This window comes from Eptatretus burgeri, chromosome 6 (genome assembly GCF_056783735.1).
Source record: "Eptatretus burgeri isolate ZD-2024b chromosome 6, Ebu_testis_v1, whole genome shotgun sequence".
In the NCBI taxonomy this organism is placed as follows: domain Eukaryota; kingdom Metazoa; phylum Chordata; class Myxini; order Myxiniformes; family Myxinidae; genus Eptatretus; species Eptatretus burgeri.
In genome coordinates, this window is record NC_140966.1 from 13,120,081 (window position 1) to 13,137,753 (window position 17,673).

At 49.3% G+C, this 17,673-nt stretch overlaps 1 protein-coding gene across 2 annotated transcripts in view; it reads left to right on the top strand.

The window, feature by feature from the left end:
• CPT1A (carnitine palmitoyltransferase 1A) overlaps positions 1–17,673 on the top strand; it is a 61,980-nt gene that overhangs the window by 458 nt on the left and 43,849 nt on the right. Inside the window, exons 2-6 of one of the 2 annotated variants that reach the window (XM_085884078.1) lie at positions 1,215–1,424; positions 1,792–1,969; positions 4,568–4,707; positions 7,969–8,140; positions 8,415–8,516. In XM_085884078.1, the coding sequence (XP_085740204.1) occupies positions 1,829–1,969; positions 4,568–4,707; positions 7,969–8,140; positions 8,415–8,516 (555 nt within the window). In that variant the 5' untranslated portion in view covers positions 1,215–1,424; positions 1,792–1,828. The remainder of the gene's footprint in view (positions 1–1,214; positions 1,425–1,791; positions 1,970–4,567; positions 4,708–7,968; positions 8,141–8,414; positions 8,517–17,673) is intronic. The other variant, XM_085884077.1, reaches the window with a different exon arrangement.

The following is a 17,673-nucleotide window of genomic DNA, read 5'->3' on the forward strand; positions in this document are numbered from 1 at the left end:
CTCCGACCCTCCGACCCTCCGACCCTCCGACCCTCCGACCCTCCGACCCTCCGAACCTCCGACCCTCCGAACCTCCGACCCTCCGACCCGCTCTTTTCCAATCATTGTATGGTCTTCCTTTCGTTCCACGATTATGGGACTTATTCTTCTCACATTCTGTCAGGGTTTCCCTCATCCTCTCACTTTCAACCTCGTCACCGTCCCTCACTTCCGCATCCTCACCCTCGTCACCGTCCCTCACTTCCGCATCCTCACCCTCGTCACCGTCCTTCACCTCCTCACCCTCACCCTCGTCACCGTCAGTCACCGTCCCTCACTTCCTCACCCTCGTCACCGTCCCTCACTTCCTCACCCTCATCCTCGTCACCGTCCCTCACTTCCTCACCCTCATCCTCGTCACCGTCCCTCACCTCCTCACCCTCACCCTCACCCTCGTCACCGTCCCTCACTTCCTCACCCTCACCCTCGTCACCGTCCCTCACTTCCTCACCCTCGTCACCGTCCCTCACCTCCTCACCCTCGTCACCGTCCCTCACTTCCTCACCCTCATCCTCGTCACCGTCCCTCACTTCCTCATCCTCACCCTCGTCACCGTCCCTCATCCTCATCCTCGTCACCGTCCCTCACTTCCTCTCCTCACCCTCGTCACCGTCCCTCACTACCTCTCCTCACCCTCGTCACCGTCCCTCACTTCCGCATCCTCACCCTCGTCACCGTCCCTCACTTCCTCACCCTTGTCACCGTCCCTCACTTCCTCATCCTCATCCTCGTCACCGTCCCTCACCCTCGTCACCGTCACTCACTGCCTCACCCTCATCCTCGTCCCTCACCATCGTCACCATCCCTCACTTCCTCATCCTCACCCTCGTCACCGTCCCTCATTTTCCCACTCTCCCTCATCCTCCATTCCTTAATGGAGGATACCCACCATGTCCCCTTCCTTCACAGTGTTATTGTTTCACGTTGTTTACTTACTTACTTGTATTATTGTCACGTGATGTTGGAGGTTTGTTTACAAAATCTCGACTCGTAGAAGGATAAGCGTACATGGACACCACAACGGGATGTGATGGAGTGAGGAGTGAGGAGTGAGGAGTGAGGATGGATGATGGATCAAAAGTGAGTGTGCTAATAAATAATGGAGACGAGGAAAAGCTCGAGACCTCTGTAGGCAAGAGGGACCTTATCGTGTCAACCTGTTGTGAATTCCGCAGGTGAGGGTGAGCTCTTTCGAAAAGGAAACGACAAGTAGTCGTGGCCGTCCGCACCGTTTAGTGCACATCCAGTGTGACGTGCGCAACATCCCTCACGCTTGCACACACCACAGGCCTCAATATCACCTCCTCTGTCGCGATTACTCAGAGGAACTGTCTCCACTATGTAATACCTCACAGCCAGCAGAGCATCCTCCGCAGTTCTTGAAGGTGGACTAAATAAAGCATGTTTCCACGGTTACCGATACCTCCCTCTGTTCCCAGTTTCTCTGTTAAAATTTTTTTTTATGATAAAATAGAAACGTAATAAGTGGATGTTAGAAATAGATTTATCTTGACGAAGCCACCTGTGGCTGGAGCGCAAGCATTACTTGGGTGTGAGCAGCGCACACTCACGGCAGTTGGTAAGTTAGTTTGTTCACGTCGAGGATGTGGTCTGCAGCAGACTCGCCTGTCGTTTTTATTATTCTTTCGGAATGATAAGTTTATTTGCTTTTGAGGACGTGTAGGTTGCACTGCATTGCGCAACTATCACGTCTCTGCCGATTTAATGATTACTTCTCGTGCTCTCCTTTAGGAAACTCAGCTTGTGGTGTTTGCAAATTGTTGGAGAAATGGCAGAAGCGCATCAGGCCGTGGCTTTCCAATTCACCGTCACTCCTGATGGTATTGACTTGCATCTGAGCCATGAAGCCCTTTGGCAGGTGTACCAGTCAGGTCTGCGCTCATGGAAGAAGCGTCTTTCTCGCATGAAGGTGAACTTTGATGTTCTGTGTTTATTTACGTTAAGCTTGTCCTCGTCATAAACCGGCTTTTCATTGCTGCCTCGAGTGCTTCAGAAAGACTTATTTGCCATTTTGGTTGATGTAAAATGGTTGTTTTCAAGGCTTTTATAAACCTTTCTGTGATCAGGTTTGAATACGGTCCTTACTTGAACATACATCTTTGCTTTCAGTGAAGTTGAGTGAAGCAACCAGTTTTGAAAGCGATTTTTACAGCCTTCATCCGCAGCTTGAGATGGAATACTGCTCTCCTCCCCTGGGCCGGCTCCCCTGCCTCACACCTTGCTCAGCTTGACGCCATGGAAACCAAGGCCTTCAAGATCTCTGGCCTTTCCGGCGAAGAAGCCGATTCGATGGACCGATCACTTTCCCATTGCAGATAGGTCGGTGGTCTCTGTCTTCTACCACCTCCTTTCTGGTCTTGCACTCTCTGCTCTTTCCCTCCTCTGCCCCTTCCCAGGTTTCTACAGGGAGTACACGGTCCACCATCGACCTCCTTCTGGTGAAACTCCCAAAATCCAGAATCGCTGCTCACCTCCACTCATTCGTTCCTCTTTTTTTTTTTTTTTTTTTTTTCTCAATCGTGGAACCAACGTCAATATTCTCTTTAACATTCTTCCCTCCAAGTCTTCAAGGCGGTTCACCACCATCTCGGATCATCCCTAATCAAAAACTATGATCTTTCCTACCCCCGTCGACCCCTTTGCCCATCCCCATCTCCTTCCAAATTTCCAGTTTTTCGTTCCTGACAGTTTGCTTCTGTATCTCTCTTGTCTGCCCCCCTTGTGTACTCCCCTACCCCTCATTCTTACCCGCATCCCTTGTTTGGACGTCTATGTCTATTTTGTCCTTCACCCCTGTTGTTGGTGTTACCCCCTCTCTTTATTCTCATTTTGTTCTGTTGTGTTCTCATGATCCGTTCTGTGTTCTCTCTCTTCCATGAACCTTGACTTTGTATCCTAAAAAGATGTAATGCATTCACAAAAAAGATCTCTCTCACTCTCACTCTCAAACATATCCCATTCGTGGGAACTGTACATTTTTCATCATTACTCGTATTTACGTTTTTCTTATTTAATCCATTCTTATCTTGTACGGTTGTTTTGTCTGCTCCAGTGGTGTCAAAACAAGGTGATTTGGTAAAATTGCCAAGATTGGCAAAACAGGCTGGATAGATCCTCGGAGGAAAGATGGACATCGGTGTAATTTCTCATAAACCGGTTTTAACAAACCCGAGATGCATTATACAAAACATTATATACCCACTCCATACGATTTATGAACAGATGAGGTGTGGTCGGGGGTTAAAGGGTTTAATGTGCAAAAGCAGTATTTTTGGGGTTTTTTATTTTTTATTTTGAAATCATTTTACTGTTTTATGTTCATGGTTTTTACTTCCGCCACTGAAGGTGAAGGAGGTTATGGTTTCACCCCTTTCTGTCTGTCTGTCTGTCTGTCTGTTTGTGTGCAGGATATCTCAAAAAGTTGTGGACAGGTTCGGTGTGTGACAACGACGAACTGATTAGATTTTGGTGAAGATCCGAATCCGGATCTGGATACGAGAGTTATTTAATTTTTTTAAAATTGATTCCTCACCATTGAGAGATTCGGCCAAAAAGGATACGTAGCAAGATATTTCAAAAATGTATTGATTGGGCCCGACGTGTTCTCAAGGATCAGGCATTACGTGGCGGAGGTATGCGCTCTACCGAGTGCCCTTCGAGTTTTATTTTTATTTATTTATTTTAAATGCAAGTCGATAATATTAAAGGGATTACTGGATGGTGGTGGGGATACTGCAGTTTGTTGAATTGTTCTCTTTGTGTGATTTTGAAAGTTTGATGTTGGGTTTTTTGCTACACTATTGTTTTTGTCACAATTTATTATTTTAATTGCATTTGGAACTTAATTGCACAAAGTTTATACGAAGATTGTGAGCTTTGTTCAACAGTGCAATTTGCCATTTTTTTTTTGTTGACATACATTTCAAATATGAATTGATGAGGATGATGATGATGATGTGTGAAAATGTAACTTTGTCTTTTAGTGTTTGTCTTTTATGGGTTTTGTTTTTGTTGATTTGTTAGTGGGATTATTTGTTTGATTTGTATGCGTTCTTAAACCCCTTGAGGCAAGAACCACGTTATCGTCTCGATCTGTTGTGAATTCTGCAGGTGAGAGTGAGATATTTTGAAAAGGAAACAACCTTTTCAAAAGATCACACCCTCACTACGAGTTGAAAACTTGTGGTTGTATTCAGTTGTTCCCGGGAAGCGTTTAGGCAGTTTAAAAAAAATCCTGGAAGTGGGAACATCAGGAGAACTGAATAACTGGACATAATCGGTTCATAACAGGTTGTTGTACCATTTTAACAATCCATGTTCGTTCATGGGTGGGTGCACGAGAATGTTTTGTGGTAAAAATATTTGTAGTCCCTGGGGTTCAGGTGTGTAGTGGATGTTCCAAGTCATCCCGTCCATAATTCTGGGCCCGTGAGGACGGGTTCTTTGCTAGTGTAAGAAATGCAAGATGCGTGTTTTGATTATAACAGCGATACCCTTGTGATTGCAGAACAGTATAAAGACAGGCATGTACCCTGCCACACCCTCCACCTGGTTTGTCGTCGTCGTGGCAATCATGGCAACACGATACGCCCGCATGGAACCATCAATGGGAATGATCGACAAGATTCGGCAGAGTCTGCCAGCCACGTACAGTTCTTCCAACTATTTCCTTTTCATACCTTTTTTAAGCTGTATATTCATTTGTCCTTGCTTCAAACGCATGAGGCTCTAATTGGCTGTTTAACTATGATACAAATGCATATACTCTTTTTGCTTTCACCTCAACATGTCAAGTTGAGTCGTTCAATTCCAAAATTCTGAGTCAGGCTGTTTCATGATGGGATTGCACACACTTATTGTTCATTAACGAGCAATTGTTTACATTTTCAGGAGTTCATTTTATTCAAATACTTAAGGATTAATGTGGAGTATGTCAATACCATATCGTCCTGCAACAGATTGGCGACCCGTCCAGGATTGGCGCCGTTTCTTTGTCATGAGGGCCCTGGTTTTCTGTCAAGTATCAAGCCATTTATATATATATATATATATATATATATATATATATATATATATATATATATATATATATATATATATATATATATATATATATATATATATATATATATATATATATATATATGTTTGTTATTTTATTTTTAAAGTAAAATCTCAAAACGCTTTAGAAAGAAAAGAATAACAATTAAGAAAAAGCAATTGTTTAAAAAAAATACAAGAAGTAATTTTAAAATCGGTTTGATAATCTGGCTTTGAGTCGTCACGACGGCAAATTTTAAGTCCGTAAGTTCCGCAGATGTTAAGAAGCATTTACTGTTGCCCAAACATGTCGAAGCCGTAGTTGGCTCATGCATGTCATTGGTGGAACAGATTCACTCACAGTTAAGCAGATTTTAAGAGCGGACGAGTGGAACGATGAATTGGACTCGAATGAAGAGACCGTTGTTTTCCCTTTTGGATGATATTTTCCAAGCCACGGAATTGGTCAGGACATACTGTGTATGTACAAGCCACACACCATATATTTCAAGGAAGCAAATGTACTTTATTTGCTGTAAATATATAAGACTATTGGTACCATTTCGGGATGTCGGGCAATGATTAAAGCACAAGTAATAATGAAAAGTTAATTTAACAGGACTTTCACACAAATATCCTTTTGTTCTTTGTCGTGTGCTGCAATTAGCGACCACATTAAGTAGCTTTGCTTAAACTGCCCGCACACGCAAAACTCTGTGCTGATTCCTGCACACAAAAAGGACCGTGGTGTTTTTTATTTTTGAGTGAAAACTGCTACAAAAGGATTTTTTTTACAAGAGACATTTATAAAGCTTCCCTTGCTTGCGGTACACCAACAGATAGATCTTAACAAGCTGTACCAGAGACGGCTGAGGAATATGAGCAAAATAGGATATGCCAAAAGAACTTGCTTGTTATCCCCATGCTTTTTGGAAAAAATAAAAGGGGGGATATTACAATCGGCTTTCTGTCTGTCCGTCTGTCACGCTGTCTTCTCCTAAACGTTTGGGCAGAAATTCACCAAACTTGGTAGTTATAGTCACCACATGGAAAGAAGGTGCGAGAGCATTGTCATTTTTGGCCCCGCCCTCTGTGGCGGGGTCAAAAAGGTCAAATGCCCCGAAATGCAATGACTGCACATTTTAAAACATTTTTATTGAAACTTTGGATATGCAATCAACATTGGGGGACGCATGAAATCTGTAACGACTTTTTTGATTTGACCTTTGGTTCATTTAGTCACAGGGGTCAAAACTGGAATAGAAATTAACTCAAAATTTGATATTGGGTCATTCCTGGTGGAATTTTTTGCCACCTTTCAACTTTCCTTTCGGTGGGAAGCGTAGGGGTTTCCGATGGCGTATCAGCCGAGCTATAAATGGTCATCCTTGTGTTTCACAGGCAGGGTGATTCATCAACATGTGTGTGCCGTCCCTCGAATGACGTTAAACTGGGAATCCCATCTGCAGACGTTAGTTGGTGGACGTAAGAGATCCCACAGTGTTTTTTTTGTGAAGAGTAGGTGCGCTATCGCTGGCGCCATGGCCAACTTCCAAATTCCTGCCCGAACCAGCAGAGGGCACAGCCACGAACCACAGCTGTGCCCTCAGGAAATGATACTACCCTGCAGCCTTATGCTGCATACAAAAGAAGAACTGAGGATTTAGTGCTGTGTTGGCAAGGATTGGGTTTTCTTTTAACACAGTTCGGCATGCTGAATCTGTCAGCCAGTGGCTATACTACACATTAAACTCAAAAAGCTCCATTCGGGTGAGGTACCAGTGAAGCATTCCTCCATGAAGCAATTTGCTGCACATTGCTAATGTTGTTGTACCCATTCCACTTTACCTGGGTATGCTGAAGTTGGTGAATTAACTTCATCCTCGAACATTCATCGCTGTCTTCTCGGGTAAAAGGGTGAAGAGAGATGCCATCGGCATTGTTGAACACCCAGCAGCTGGAGCGAATTTCGGTTAGCATTCATTCATTCATGCTGATTCATTCTGGTTCTGGTGAGCATTCATTCATGCCGATTCATTCTGGTTGGCAAAGATGCACAGATCGAGTGGGTCTCCTACTCTACTCGCTGCAACTTCCAGCTGTTCATGTGTAACAACACTGGTGGAAATGAAACGTAAGCTAATTGAATACAGCTTCACCTGCGGAACTTCAACCATAAAAGTCCTCCTTGGCCACGGGCGATTAACATCAGTTATCATAAGTCAGTTGTTAAATATTAGTCTGCTTTAATCTGTTCTTGTGTATGGCAGCTTGGTTGCTGGATAGTTGTCATTTCTTGGAAGCGTGGCTGTGCCGCTGATGCTGTGCCCCTATACCAGTACACTGGTACTCATTTCGCCGACCTCGGAAGGATGACAGGCTGAGTCGACACCACCTGCAGTGTTAATTCGGCAGCCGACGGGGCTCAAACTCAGGACTCTAAGATCTTAAGCCAGCCACCCGAACCTCTAAGGCCTAAGCCAACACCAGGCTTGCACCGCTTTAATAATGAACACGAATGCAGTATTATTGGCCGATAGGTACTGTCGCTGGAAGGCCTGTGATGCCTATCCTTTCGATATTTGATGATCATTTTAACAATCGCTTTGTTTGTGTTTCTCACTGTACTGAAAACGCAAAGGTAGGGCATACATTGTGATTGTGGATATGACGGGTTTGACAATGTGTTAGGCCTGAACTGCATGAAAATAAAAATGGCAGATGTTTGAGTCATAATGACGTAGCGTGATCGCAAGTTTACAAGCAGTTCATGGGTTTTTCTTCTGCTTAGTGTTTCTTTTCAACCTTCGATATTTCATCAAATAATTTTGTTCTTTGCTTTCCCTTACCCATTGCCACACTTGGCAGCGAGTACCTGTCCCATGACAGCCAGGATATGGTGAGTAGCTTGCTGTTGGCCACGGGTCTGTGGCTTGGCTTGATCTTCACGCTGCGCAACATGCTCAAACTACTGCTCTCGTATCACAGATGGATGTTTCAACAGCACGCCACCATCAGCTTCACCACCAAAGTCTGGCTTGTATGTCTGGGGATCCATGGTTGGAGAGTTGATCAAAAGTGCCCATTTTGTCATGCTTAAATGAAGATTTATTGGTCTTCGTGTTTTATTTGTAGTAAAAATGTTAGTCCCCTCGAGTTCATATGTGGTCACATGCTTGGAAGCTAAAATGCCACCGTAGAAAGATAGATTGGGTTTGAATTGACTCGACTTGCACTGTGAAATTTATGTGCCGAGGAAAGATTACCTTGACTGCTTTCAGTGCTCATGCCATTCTTGCTCTTCCTTTTCTCAGATGATTATGAAGCTGTTTCACAGCAGCACTGCCATGCTGTATAGCTATCAGGCATTCCTGCCCCGTCTGCCTGTACCAGCTGTGAAGGACACAATGAACAGAGTATGCAATTAATCATGCCACATATTATCAATCTCTTAAGCATTTGGATTTTTCTTGTAATCCATGATCATTCTTAAAGCTATGAGAACTTGCTGTCCTTTGGCTTATTATGATAAGTAATCACGTTTTGCTTGTTGTTTAACAGGACAGCCGGCTCGCTCTATTTTGCTTGATACCGTGAAAATATTGTTGGAATCATTTTAATTGGATTGAAATTTAGATTTTAATTTGAAGTGTTCCATTTGCTTTTGGGGATTATAAATTGATGTTGTGGTTTGTTTTCTCATCTGAAATCCACATAACACCTTTAACATCAAGTTCAACAGAAGGAGTAGGTCTTGAACATCAAGTACAGCAGAAGGTGGAGGTGGGGTTGGGGGAATCGGTTGTATTTCTGAGTTTCACTCACTTGGTGAACCATTGTGTGTGTGTACATATACATACATATGTATAAAGACTCCCATGCTCTTCTAGCTGAGGAAGCTGCATAAAGCAACCTTGAAAGGCGAGTCAATGTAAACCCTTTGTCTTTGCATCTCTGGAAGGGTTTGAAACAGCATTCACAAATAGTACATACATGTAATTTCCAATGCCACAACACACCCCTCAGTTGCCGGACCGGTCCAGCAGCTGAGGGGGGGGGGGGAGGAGTGTAGCATTGGGATTCTCATGTATGTACTATTTGTGAATGTCTTTAGAGCTGTGGAGGAACTCTGGGAAGGGTTTGAAACAACAAAAGGCTTACCTTGGGTAGCCTTTCATGGTTGCTTTATGCAGCTTCTTTGGCTGGAAGAGCAAGGGAGGAGTAATGTATATATAATCGTTACCCTCATATCAAAAGTGCCGAAGCTTCATCAACAAATAAAATGACTTAGACACTTTTGTTATGAGGGTGATGATATATATGTATATACAGTATGTATATATGTAATATCCTCGACACCTGGGTTTAATTGATTAGGTGAGAGCGAATTTGTTATTCCCTCTATTCACAATTGAGAGATGTGGGTGGGTCTTTGTTTTTCATATATAGTGTTGTGGTTACCAGATTCGCAAACCACCATTCAGGTCCCTTAGGTGAGGTATCTCGGTAAGTGCATGTGTAGTTAGGCCCAAACCCGTTGTCTAGTGGGAATACATGTCATTTATACGAGCTGCGACTCTTCAGGATAGCCGTTTTTCTTTTACTATCTTTATTTTGGACCAACCGCCATGATCACAACCACAACATCAACCACCAACCACAACGCCGCTTCACCACAACCGCCACGACCTTCCCGTCACACCTCGCAACCGTAGCATCGCCACCGTTCTTGCCCCGCTGTGGGTACCGGTGTTGGACTCATGCAGAACGCGCGTCGAACAGCGTGTACAAAATCACGGATTTTGTGCTTCAAAAACGGATCAAAAACGACACACGCCCACTTTTTGCCGTCCAATCGGTGAGCGAGGGGCGAATTGGCCCCGCCCCCAGAACGATCGATATATGCAAATTTGTGGATCAAAAAGCCTTCACGCCCACTTTTTCTCGGGCCAATGGGGAGCGAGGTGAAAGGTCAAAGGGAGGGGGTCAAAGGCGAAGTTACGGGGGGATAAAAGGACGGTGTTCGTCAGTCAGAGGAGAGTCGCAAACGAGAACGAGAAGGAGTCGGAACGAACGAGAACGAGAACGAAAGAAGTCTGGAGCCCGAAGCCTGCAGTGGCTGGAGAAGCTGAAGAGAGTCGGACGAGGGGGTGCTCGCGTCGGTGCCAGGAGCTGCACGCCCGAGGGAGGCCGGCAGCGCGACCTGGCCGAGGTGGAGACGCACACCAGGGATAATAAAGATCCTCTATACCCCGAGCATCAGCAACCCCCTCCTGTTTCCCCCGCGCTGAGATAGTGCGGCCAAGGGGACCCGTTCCCACCCCCTGCCAGGCACTGTCCACGAGGCCCGCGGGTTGCGGGGCCATCGCCGCTCCGCGTCTCATCACCAGACGGGTAGGCCCGACCCGGTCTCGGCCTCAGGCCTGCCTCATTCTTGAGGTATTTCTTTTCCTTGGTTTTGGGTATGTGTTGTCGGCGCCGTCTGTGAGGTAGAATTGTATAAGTGTTGCCGTGTGCTCGGTAGTCGGTATTAGCTCTGCATTGTTTTCGCTTTTATATTTGCTTTTTGTGTAAATGGAAGTGTGTTTTCTTTTTTTTGTGTGCATTTGGTGGAATTGTATTTGTGTGCTTCCCGTGTGCCGCGAATAAATGTGCTTTATTGTTGAACTGTTTCCCGCTTCGCTTCGTCTTTTCCTCCATTGAATCCCCATCTTGCTTCACGTAAAGGGTTGGTAGTGGGCTGAATACGCCCGATAATTAATCGAACCGTCGAGGTCGACGATAACACCGCTCGGTTATTCTGATAGTACGGAACGGGTCGCTTAAGTGGCCCGTGTCCGAAGTCGACCTGCGGCGAGGTGCGATCGCCCGGTCTACCCTCCGCGTGGGTACTTAGGTAGTTCGAATTTGGCGAGCAACCCTATCCCACGCGGCGGCTGATTGGCTCGATCGCGCTGAGACCGAAAGGTCCACCCGTGACTGGTTCCCGGCGTTAGTCCGAGAGGGTCACGACTGGATTGTCCGTCCGGTGGGCGACGTGCCGCGATTCGAGTTACGTGGCCGTCGCACGCCGGCGGGCGCGAAAACCGCGACACTTGTGTCAGGAGTGGGATACAAATTCATCGCCCTCCTCGCGGCACTGGTATCGGAGAACAGGAAAACAGGCTCTCCTGTCTCCGGCTAAATTCACGGGAATCGGTCCAGGGGTGAGAGAAGCGACCCCCGATTCCCTCCAAATTACGAGCGAGCAAATTAACCCTTCACGAGAAGCAAGATGGCGTCTCAAGGCGAGCGGGAGCCGGGGGTATTAGAAATGTATATGTGTAGTAATGTAGAATCCATGGTCCAGGATGGAATCCCCGAGCAGGAAATGTTGATTGTGCAGGAACACGGACTCGCCCAACTGAACCCAGAACCTGAGGTGGGTGCGGCAGCGGCCGCAGTGTATGACACCTCCCCCCCCCCTCTCCACCAAAACCCTTCCCCGACCCCTGCCGAAACGGCTCACCCAAGCGCACCCGACATGACCCAGCTATACACCATGCTGGCAAAAATGTATGCGGAAACGACAGCGAAGATGATTGCGAACATGAACAAGCAAATGGACGAAGTAAAAACAAAGATGGAAGCGAATATGAAAAACGAAATGAAAGGCATGAACGAAAAGATCGATGCGAGTACACAGCAAATGAAGGAAAGAACGAAAAAGCTGCGGGGTGAGACGCAGAACATGGGCCGATGCCGGCAGGCGGGCATGAAGGCCGTGACAAAGGAAATAATAATGGCAGAGACACGGGAGATAGAAAAAATGGAGGAAAGACTACACGAGGAAGACGGGGTAAGTGACGCGCACACACACACGGAGGTAGTAGAGGATAATGGAGGTGAGCTCGCGGAGCGTGCAGGGACCCGGTGCGAGCACCTGGATGGCCTCCTCCAGGAACGAGGGGAGGGAGTATGCCCCCTTGAGGTGAGTCACGACCAGGTGAGTTCGGTCGTGCTTTGCGAGGTTGAGAGGAGGAGTGCTGTGGACGGGTGCACGGAGAGCTTGGGGGGTATAGAGGCCCCGGAGACCCTTGTGGGGACACGAATCCCCAGTGTGGTTGTCCCTGTGTGTGTGGTGCAAGGTGTGAGTGCGGCACCGTGTGTGGAAGCGACCCCGTGTGTGGAAGCGACCCCGTGTGTGAGTGGTATGGTGGCGATGGTGCCAGAGTGCGTGCTTCCCAGCACGCCGGGTGTGGATGAGGCACCGTGTGTGAGTGAGGCCGTGTGTGTGAGTGAAACGGCCAGTATGAGTGAGGCACCACGTGTGAGTGGTGTGGTGGCGATGGTGCCGGAGTACGTGCTTCCCAGCACGCCGTGTGTGGATGAGGCACGGAGTGTGAGTGAGGCACCGCGGGTTAGTGCCCCCGCGTGTGTGGGTGAGGCACCGTGTGTGGAAGAGACCGCGTGTGTGAGTGTCGCCGTGTGTATGAGTGAGGTACCGCGGGTGAGTGCCCCCGCGTGTGTGGATGAGGCACGGAGTGTGAGTGAGGCACCGCGGGTTAGTGCCCCCGCGTGTGTGAGTGAGGGACGGTGTGCGATTGAGGCACCGCGGGTGAGTGCCCCCGCATGCGTGAGTGAACGGCCGTGTGCAAGGTCGCTGTGTGCAAGGGAGACCGTGTGTGTGAGAGAGCGGTATGAGAGGGAGATGTCGGTCGGCATGCGGGAGCACGCAGCCGCGTCTCCCCGTGTGAATGTGATGGAGTGGACTGTGTGCGTCGTAACACGCAGGTGTGCGTGGGTTGAATGGCGACGACGACGGCGACATGCGAGTAAAGAAAGCCGAGTAGCGGCTGTAGCTGTTTCGGGGACCGTGCCGGGTTCACCCAGCAGTGAGCACGCGGTTCGTGCTGTGCAACGCACGAGACCACCACGTGCTCGCTTGCGAGAGTGAAGTCCCGGTCCGGAAACGCACGCGGTGGATTTGCCGATCCCGCGGACGGACAAAGTTTAGGCAGGCAAACGGATTTGGACCGGACGGGTTCTCCACGCGATCGTGTGTGTTAAGCTCCAACGGGCAAAGCACATGTGTTCGCGTGGGGAACCCCTCGAGACGTGGGGCTTGTTTTTTTTACGCGCACGGTGACGCCATGGCTGCACGTGGGGTTGGAATCCGGCAGGAGGGGTATCTCTGCCGGATGGTCCCGTCCAAGGAGGGACGAGGAACACGTGCAGCTGCATGACGTCACGGGCAGGTGCAAAGTGCGCGAGCTCTGAGTTGCCGCGCAGGTGCTGCGCATGGGAAAAAAAAAAAAAGAAAAAAAGAAAAGCAAGCCTCACTTTCGGGTGTACAGGATTCCTGGGCAAGGGGTGGAAGACCCCCTTACCTGGGCACAGGATGGAAACTAGTTAGGGGGAAGGGTTAGCTTAGTTAGACCGACTTCATGGGGCAGGGGTAAGTCCTCATGGAGCCCGTGGAATGGATTAGTTAGAGGGATTTAGTGAGCTTTAGGTTGGGAAATAAAATGAGATGATTTGGAGACAGTGACAGACAGTGAATGTGTGGAGGGGACGTAGTTTAGCTACGTAGGTTAAAAGGAACGTGCTGTAGTTTAAGGGACGACGTGGGAGCACGAGTTAGTTAGGGGATGTAGTTAGAAGAATGGTAGAGTTCAGTGGTGTGTGTGTTGAAGAGTTGGTGAGTTATGAGGTGAAGACATGTTGAGTGAGGTGGAAGCATGTGCTTGGTGAGTGAGTGAGGCCAGCGGGTCTGTGTGTGTGGAGTGAATGGGGAATGCATGGTGCGATGAGTGATTGGGGGGAGGAGTGACTCCCGCCCAAGGGACCCCGGGGTCAGTATAAAGTGAGTTAGGGGGTTAGTCAAATTGAAAAATGGAGGTTGTTTTGTTGTTGGTGGGAAAGTAGGCTCGAGACCCATTTGGAGGGGTGCAGGAGCCCTGTTGACGGGCTTGGGAGCGTGGCTGCGAAAGGTGAGTATCGCTGAGTGGGTACCCCGGGCACCAGGCTAGTCGGCCGCGGTAGGCCAAGGGCCCATGGGGGGCCGGGATAGAGTAGTGGGCACGGGTGCGCCTGCTTGGTGCGGGGGCCCGGGGCGCCATTAGCCGCGTGGGCAGTGTTGTGGGCACGGGTGACCCTCGGAAAGGGGCCCGGGAGGCCGGCCTGCCACGTGTGCGTTTCAGGGGAGGTGCCAGGGGGGGCACTCCCCGGTGTTAGGGAGCTGGTAGGCTCGGAGGCAGTGTAGTGCCCGGGGGTGCCATAGCGGGAGATTCGGCAGAGGGTCGTGCCTGCCAAAGGGAGCCACGTGTCCCAGCCAGGAGACCGTGTGAGGGCACGGAGAGAAAATTGGGGGGCGAGGCCCGAAATTGTAAGGACACCAACACAGGCGACGGGAATCTGGGTTGTCAGAACCAATAGTTTAAGCGAGAGGCGCTTGTTGAAAGCCCCGGGGTAGTTTAACAGTTAAATGGTTAGGGTAGATTAGGAGATGTACCCCTCCGCACCATCCATCCCCTCGCTGTCGTTGTGGGCCGCTGGACCCACTTTGGTGTTAAGATCGCTGAACTCTGGGGAGGCCATTCTGAGGCTTCGTTGGGCCTCGGCACAGGACGTTAGCTCTCCCTTGTTCCCCTCCGGGAAGGGAACGTAGGGGTTGGGAGTAGGCAAGGTGACAGAATAGGTTAGCCGAACAAGGACGATAAAGGGGGTTAGGGGACGATTTATAGTGGGGAAGTAAAAATAAAAACAATAAAAAAATAAGTTGGGGCTAAATTGGGGTTTGACAAATTAAGGGAGTGGGTATGTACAGTGACAGGCAAAGGCGATAGTTGGGAGGGAGACAGGTAGGTAGGTCCGAGCCCGCCTTCCAAGTGGCCAGCACCACCGCACTCCCTCCACCAACCTCCATTGAACGGCAAAGGCTGGCCAACTTCATCGGCTGGCCATGTTTTGCTTCAAGGCGGAGGCCGGCCAACTTCATCGGCAGCTGTTGTTTTGCTGCAAGGCCTGTGCCATCGGCTGGCCGTGTTTGCTTCAAGGCCTGTACCGGCCAGTTCATCTGCTGGCTGTTTTCTTCAAGGCCTGTGCCGGCCAGTTCATCTGCCGGCTGTGTTTGCCTGCAACGGCCTTCTTCTGCGGGCTGTGTTTGCCTGCTGCCTTTGCCATGCCATGCCCACTGCCCACGTTCACCAGCCCCGTTCAATTTTTGCTTTGCCCCCCCTGTTCATTGTCATGTGCGCCAGGATCAAGGCAACAGTTTGCAAGCTGCGAGAACTGCCCTGTTGGCAGCTACAACACGGGCCTGCAGTGGCAGCCCGTGCACCGTGTTTGTGTTCATGCATCCATTCGTTGTGCTCATTGCGTGTGCCACTTGAGCTGGCACGGAGACTGCGTTGTGCAGCCCAAGCACCGTTGTGGTTCACTGCGTTCAGTTCAAAAGGGAAGGCCTTGGACTGCGTGTGAGCAGCCAGCCACGTTCCCTGTCACCTGCATTGTTTTGAGCCAGAGACTGCATGCGGGCAGCCTGGCTCCCTGCTAACTGCTTTCTTTTTGCAGAGTTCATTGATCCTGGGCCATGGTTTAGTGTAAAATTTGTAAGTTAAGGTTAAGATGTACTGTACATATGAGTGCGCCCCTGGCATGTCTGTCTAGCGCCGGCAATTTTATTTAAGTCGTCCGTGTGAGTGAGTTTGTTTAGGTAGTTACGCAGCCCTCAGGTTATTTATTTTGGGGACACGAATACCATGAATGTCGCAATCAGGGATCCGTAGGTAAAATGTACTAGGGGAAAACTACACATGATGGCACACGAAAATTTGACGACTCGGGACGAGTCTGTAAAAAGGGAAGGGGGTAGTGTTGTGGTTACCAGATTCGCAAACCACCATTCAGGTCCCTTAGGTGAGGTATCTCGGTAAGTGCATGTGTAGTTAGGCCCAAACCCGTTGTCTAGTGGAAATACATGTCATTTATACGAGCTGCGACTCTTCAGGATAGCCGTTTTTCTTTTACTATCTTTATTTTGGACCATCCGCCATGATCACAACCACAACATCAACCACCGACCACAACGCCGCTTCACCACAACCGCCACGACCTTCCCGTCACACCTCGCAACCGTAGCATCGCCACCGTTCTTGCCCCGCTGTGGGTACCGGTGTTGGACTCATGCAGAACGCGCGTCGAACAGCGTGTACAAAATCACGGATTTTGTGCTTCAAAAACGGATCAAAAACGACACACGCCCACTTTTTGCCGTCCAATCGGTGAGCGAGGGGCGAATTGGCCCCGCCCCCAGAACGATCGATATATGCAAATTTGTGGATCAAAAAGCCTTCACGCCCACTTTTTCTCGGGCCAATGGGGAGCGAGGTGAAAGGTCAAAGGGAGGGGGTCAAAGGCGAAGTTACGGGGGGATAAAAGGACGGTGTTCGTCAGTCAGAGGAGAGTCGCAAACGAGAACGAGAAGGAGTCGGAACGAACGAGAACGAGAACGAAAGAAGTCTGGAGCCCGAAGCCTGCAGTGGCTGGAGAAGCTGAAGAGAGTCGGACGAGGGGGTGCTCGCGTCGGTGCCAGGAGCTGCACGCCCGAGGGAGGCCGGCAGCGCGACCTGGCCGAGGTGGAGACGCACACCAGGGATAATAAAGATCCTCTATACCCCGAGCATCAGCAACCCCCTCCTGTTTCCCCCCGCGCTGAGATAGTGCGACCAAGGGGGCCCCGTTCCCACCCCCTGCCAGGCACTGTCCACGAGGCCCGCGGGTTGCGGGGCCATCGCCGCTCCGCGTCTCATCACCAGACGGGTAGGCCCGACCCGGTCTCGGCCTCAGGCCTGCCTCATTCTTGAGGTATTTCTTTTCCTTGGTTTTGGGTATGTGTTGTCGGCGCCGTCTGTGAGGTAGAATTGTATAAGTGTTGCCGTGTGCTCGGTAGTCGGTATTAGCTCTGCATTGTTTTCGCTTTTATATTTGCTTTTTGTGTAAATGGAAGTGTGTTTTCTTTTTTTTGTGTGCATTTGGTGGAATTGTATTTGTGTGCTTCCCGTGTGCCGCGAATAAATGTGCTTTATTGTTGAACTGTTTCCCGCTTCGCTTCGTCTTTTCCTCCATTGAATCCCCATCTTGCTTCACGTAAAGGGTTGGTAGTGGGCTGAGTACGCCCGATAATTAATCGAACCGTCGAGGTCGACGATAACACCGCTCGGTTATTCTGATAGTACGGAACGGGTCGCTTAAGTGGCCCGTGTCCGAAGTCGACCTGCGGCGAGGTGCGATCGCCCGGTCTACCCTCCGCGTGGGTACTTAGGTAGGTCGAATTTGGCGAGCAACCCTATCCCACGCGGGGGCTGATTGGCTGGATCGCGGTGAGACCGAAAGGTCCACCCGTGACTGGTTCCCGGCGTTAGTCCGAGAGGGTCACGACTGGATTGTCCGTCCGGTGGGCGACGTGCCGCGATTCGAGTTACGTGGCCGTCGCACGCTGGCGGGCGCGAAAACCGCGACAATATATAAATATAATTATTTTTTTCATCCAATCCAAAAGTGAAAGTCAGGGCTAAATATAAAATGGAGTGA